The 5,004-nt window shown below is 48.7% G+C and overlaps 1 protein-coding gene across 2 annotated transcripts; it reads left to right on the top strand.

The window, feature by feature from the left end:
- Window positions 1-446: 446 nt before the first annotated feature.
- ap5s1 (adaptor related protein complex 5 subunit sigma 1) lies at window positions 447-4,642 on the top strand. Of its 2 annotated transcripts, none has more exons than XM_065966676.1 (3): window positions 447-731; window positions 1,804-2,095; window positions 3,495-4,642. In XM_065966676.1, exons 1-3 carry the CDS (start codon window positions 550-552, stop codon window positions 3,621-3,623), a joined length of 603 nt encoding a protein of 200 aa, XP_065822748.1. In that variant the 5' UTR covers window positions 447-549; the 3' UTR covers window positions 3,624-4,642. The 2 variants fall into 2 exon arrangements, with proteins under 2 accessions (XP_065822748.1, XP_065822749.1); XM_065966677.1 differs by having other exon boundaries at window positions 475-741.
- Window positions 4,643-5,004: the final 362 nt, after the last annotated feature.

Below are 5,004 nucleotides of genomic sequence, written 5' to 3'. Positions count from 1 at the left end.
ACCTTAGAAATCGATTAATCTTCCCAAGGTTCAAGATGTTTGTTAGACCTTTATGATGTCAGGTTGGTTCTGTTTAAAAGGTGAACATGGTCCCGGAAATGATTCATTCTGACACCAAACAAAATAAAACATAATGAGGGGAAAAGCTGAGTAAAACAGAAAACTCACAGAGTAATTAGTGATCAAATTAACAGTAAAAAAAGGCGATAAAAATGTGGAAGAAAATACATAAATCAGAAAATATGTAGAAATAAACAGAGGTGAGTATTGCGCATGCGTTGTATATAAATCAATTTAAATTTAATGAAGACTTTAAGGTAAAAACGTATTAAATAGTTTATCTGGTCTGGTTTAAATAACATAAATATTCATATAACACTAGAGCGCCATCTGGTGGATTTAACAACACACAGCAACGGAAGCCGAGAGGGGTCAGCGCGCCAACGCGGAAGTGATTCACTGATACTCTGTAGTGTTTACTCTCACAGACACGTAAACGTTCATCCGGGGTTTTTACATGAAGTAAGTGACTGTTCGGTGTTTTTCGTCATGGTCCGCTGCTTCCTGATCCACACCGTGTGTCCGGTCAGTGCTCTCGGTCCCGGGGACAGTCGGGTTCTCTACTCCCGGGTTTTCGGTCCGGATGAGGGGGTCGTGTCCGAACAGAACCGGGAGGTCAGCCCGGAGCGGAGACGAGTCCTGCAGAGGGAGAAAGTGTCTGTGGTGGTCAGGTGAGACCAGGTGTGAGATTTAAAGAGAAGGGGGGGGTCTGTGGTGGTCAGGTGAGACCAGGTGTGACCAGGTGTAAGATTTAAGGAGAAGGGGGGTCTGTGGTGGTCAGGTGAGACCAGGTGTTAGATTTAAGGAGAAGGGGGGTCTGTGGTGGTCAGGTGAGACCAGGTGAGACCAGGTGTGAGATTTAAAGAGAGGGGGGGTCAGGTGAGACCAGGTGTTAGATTTAAAGAGAGGGGGGGTCTGTGGTGGTCAGGTGAGACCAGGTGAGACCAGGTGTTAGATTTAAAGAGAAGGGGGGTCTGTGGTGGTCAGGTGAGACCAGGTGTAAGATTTAAAGAGAAGGGGGGTCTGTGGTGGTCAGGTGAGACCAGGTGTTAGATTTAAAGAGAGGGGGGGTCTGTGGTGGTCAGGTGAGACCAGGTGTGAGATTTAAAGAGAAGGGGGGTCTGTGGTGGTCAGGTGAGACCAGGTGTAAGATTTAAAGAGAAGGGGGGTCTGTGGTGGTCAGGTGAGACCAGGTGTAAGATTTAAAGAGAGGGGGGGTCTGTGGTGGTCAGGTGAGACCAGAGGTGAGACCAGGTGTAAGATTTAAAGAGAAGGGGGGTCTGTGGTGGTCAGGTGAGACCAGGTGTAAGATTTAAAGAGAAGGGGGGTCTGTGGTGGTCAGGTGAGACCAGGTGTAAGATTTAAAGAGGGGGGGGGTCTGTGGTGAGACCAGGTGTGAGATTTAAAGAGAAGGGGGGTCTGTGGTGGTCAGGTGAGACCAGGTGTGAGATTTAAAGAGAGGGGGGGGTCTGTGGTGGTCAGGTGAGACCAGGTGTGAGATTTAAAGAGAGGGGGGGTCTGTGGTGGTCAGGTGAGACCAGGTGTGAGATTTAAAGAGAGGGGGGGTCTGTGGTGGTCAGGTGAGACCAGGTGTTAGATTTAAAGAGAGGGGGGGTCTGTGGTGGTCAGGTGAGACCAGGTGAGACCAGGTGTTAGATTTAAAGAGGGGGGGGGGGGGTCTGTGGTGGTCAGGAGGTGGTAAATACTCTCTCTGTTCTCTAAACGGGTCCTGTGTGTCCTCAGGCAGGTCCACAGCTCCGTCTCTCTGTCCCGGGAGGCTTCAGGTCGTCCTCCGGGGGAGACGGTGCCCGGCGAGGAGGCTCTGGCCCTGCAGGAGGCCGACAGCGGGGTGGTGCGTCTGCGAGCTGGAGACCCGTTCCACGAGGAGATGAGCGCTCTGTGGTTGGGGGTTCAGAGTCTGGGCTTCACTCTGGTCTGCGAGCCCCACGAGAACCTGCTGCTGGCTGAGGGGACCCTGAGGACCCTGACCAGACACTGCCTGGAGCACCTGCACATGCTGGGCCAGGGCAGCGAGGTGAGGACCAGCATCCAAACACACGACTACAAGACTCTGCTGTTTCAACGGGCTTCATAAAGTTGCCGCCTATTGTTACCTGACATCCTTTGCTCTGATTGGTTGAATTATCCAGAGTGGTTTTGGTCTCGCTTGTTGATAACGCCTATTGAAATAGAAATTAACTTCCAGATCTATCCTGACACCAACAAAATAAAACACATCAAAAAATGAATTTATTGATCGCATGAGCCAAACACAGTTTTCTGATGTGGTGGATCAGCTGAGCGGGACCAGCGCTGCCCTGAGCTGTCGGTGCTTCTTAGTGTCGCAAGAAATTCTCCTCCTGAGTCAAATGTTCACACAACAACAAAGTTCTGATAAAGTTTCCTCAGCTTAACAGTTTCTTTTTAAAGATTGTTTGTGGCAACTAAAAGCAACATCACAACTAAGGGTGCAATCACACTAGGCCCAGTTGTCCCGCACGATAGTCCCGCCTCCCCAGTCGCCTGCCAGCCTGCACTCACATTACACCAGACCCAACCGGACCTGAGCACGGTTCCCTCTGTACAGACATTAAAACCTCATAGATGTAGAGCTGCTGGAGAGCACCAGGAAGACGCCGGGACTTCTTTCTCCAAGCGAGGATAGAGAATATTTGCAGTTTTCATGATCAGATTTAAATCCATCTACACTTATTTTTTTAGCGCTTCAGGATCGATCATAACTGAAGCGACATAAAGAGAGACGATAAAAACAAACACATTAGTCAGCTATCGTTTTGACATTTAAGGTGGCTTGATTGATTCACAACGTTGCACAGAGCAACATGAAAGAAAACACTCACACACAACTTATCATTTACAGTTGCTGTCAAATATCTGCCAAAAACAGTTTTCACAAATATCTGCCAAAGACTGAAAATATGGAGATAACTTCTCCTGACCTGGCTGTTCACATATGAACCTCACAGCGGGAGACTCTCCCTGTCAGACAGGAGGGGGGTCAGGGGGGTCTCCTGAGGTAAGACGTGATGTAAGAATGTTTGTGTTCACACATGCAGCTCCTCCGGGAGAGATACAGCCAGAATCTCAATTCTCAATTCTGCAAAGCAAGAGGTCGCTTCCACGTCACGACCACGTTGTGTACCTGCAGCCAAAATAGAGCAAACATGAGTAACCATAGCGACCTGAAACCCAACTCTTCAAAAGCCGGAGAAGTGTACCGTGCTTGAGCGCAGCACTCACACGGGTCAAACAAAGTGGACTCTGAGGGTCCATGGTGCTCAGAGTCAGGGCGCTCTGAATGATCCCAGCATGTCAAACAGAAGCATCCTGCTGAGAAGCTAACATCAACTCATCAAAACTAAAATGAACAGATTGGTTTGGAAATAACTGAAATCCCGTCTCTGTGTTTCCAGGTTCTTCTCCGGAGCAACCGTGTGGACGCTCTGCTCAGCCGCCTCCTTCCTCACGGTCAGCTCCTCTTCCTCAACCACCGCTTCGCCCAGAGTCTGGAGAAAGAAGTCGTGGCCTACATGGCAAAGTGAACCTGACTGTGTGACCTCACAGCGACCCCCGACTCCCACCTGGAGGTCCATTACTGCTCGCCCTGTACTTTACCCTTTGGTGACATTATTTTTGAAGAAGAAGAAGAATGGCTCGCTGGCAGCTGCTGCTTCAGATTGCACGAGGTGGTGAGCGGTGAAATATCTCCCTCAGCCACTCGCAGCTCACTCTGCCTGTTCACCGCGTGGGAGGCTTTAGTTCAAATCCTGTTTGTCAAATTGAAGAGTGGAAAGCAGAAGGTGGCAGATTAGAGCGGGGCCGGCTAGAAAACCTCCTCGCCAGCGTCAAAGACGAGCCATTTATCTGATTCCCCCCCGTCCTGGAAATGTCACAGCGCGACCTTGAGGGACCCGGACTTGACCTTCTCTTTTTGTGTGTTTTTTTGTTGTTGAGATTTCAGCGAGTGTAAATGAATCCTAAAGTGCTTCACTGCCTCGACGTGACTTGTGATGCACCTTTTGGGGTTTCCGTCGGGGGGGGGGGGGGAGTAGGAGGACATCTTGATTTGAGGCTTTTGTGTAGGAACGAGGTATGAATCATCTCATGGCAAACAAACAGACAAAATGGAGCAAAAACAAAGATGAGAGTCAGAGCTGCTTAATGTCACTTTGAACCAAAAATGTCAAGAAAAATGTGGACAAAAAGCAGAAGTGACATGAACCGTTATGAAACAACAATGACGGATGAGCAGAGACGTTTGGCATGCAGAACAAAGGAATCAGGAAATGAAGACGTGATGCGTCAAACATAAATACAGATAAATGTATTCCTGAAACCTCCGACTGTGAAGCCTCACTCTCCTCGCTCCTCCTCGCGGCCTCATAAAAACCGTTTAAACCCAGTTTGTGTTCAGGCAACCAAAACCAGAGCGGTGATTTTTTTAGGTGGAGAAGAGGGAGGGGGGGGGGGGCTGGAGAGATCTGTCTACATGCCAACATCAATCCCTTTGATCTTCTCTTCTTCTCTGCATCAGAAAAATAAAACATTTTTCCCAGCGTTACCCAAGGCGTACTCTTTGAAACTTGTGCAATCAAGGACACGCGGCTGCGTTTTTCCCAAAACGAGGGAATCGGAGAGATCACATTAAAAAAATGATAAAACGCACAGGAGGAGGATTCAGAGGTTATGTTCATCTCGGGGGGGGGGGGGGGGGGCGGATAATAACAGATGAAACACTTGCATACCTAATAATATAACACAATGAGTCTGGCATTTAATGAGATTCATTGTAACACCAGCAGAGGGCGCTGTGGCTTCCTGCTCTGACTTTCAGAGTGCACAGAAGGACAACAGAGAAAAAAACTATTTACTCAGTTGTTGTGGAGTATTTCAATAAAAGATGCAGCTCCTGAAAATGACTGA

Source organism: Labrus bergylta, chromosome 18 (genome assembly GCF_963930695.1).
Source record: "Labrus bergylta chromosome 18, fLabBer1.1, whole genome shotgun sequence".
NCBI lineage: Eukaryota > Metazoa > Chordata > Actinopteri > Labriformes > Labridae > Labrus > Labrus bergylta.
The sequence above is the reverse complement of the archived record's forward strand: the minus strand, read 5'-3'. Positions and strand labels throughout refer to the sequence as shown.

What these genes read in the sequence shown, in the direction of transcription:
- ap5s1 (XM_065966676.1), top strand. Translation starts at nt 550, where the DNA reads ATGGTCCGCTGCTTCCTGATCCACACCGTGTGTCCGGTCAGTGCTCTC. An exon ending in AAAGTGTCTGTGGTGGTCAG is followed by an intron (nt 732 to 1,803) that starts GTGAGACCAGGT and finishes GTGTGTCCTCAG; the next exon opens with GCAGGTCCACAGCTCCGTCT. An exon ending in TGCTGGGCCAGGGCAGCGAG is followed by an intron (nt 2,096 to 3,494) that starts GTGAGGACCAGC and finishes CTGTGTTTCCAG; the next exon opens with GTTCTTCTCCGGAGCAACCG.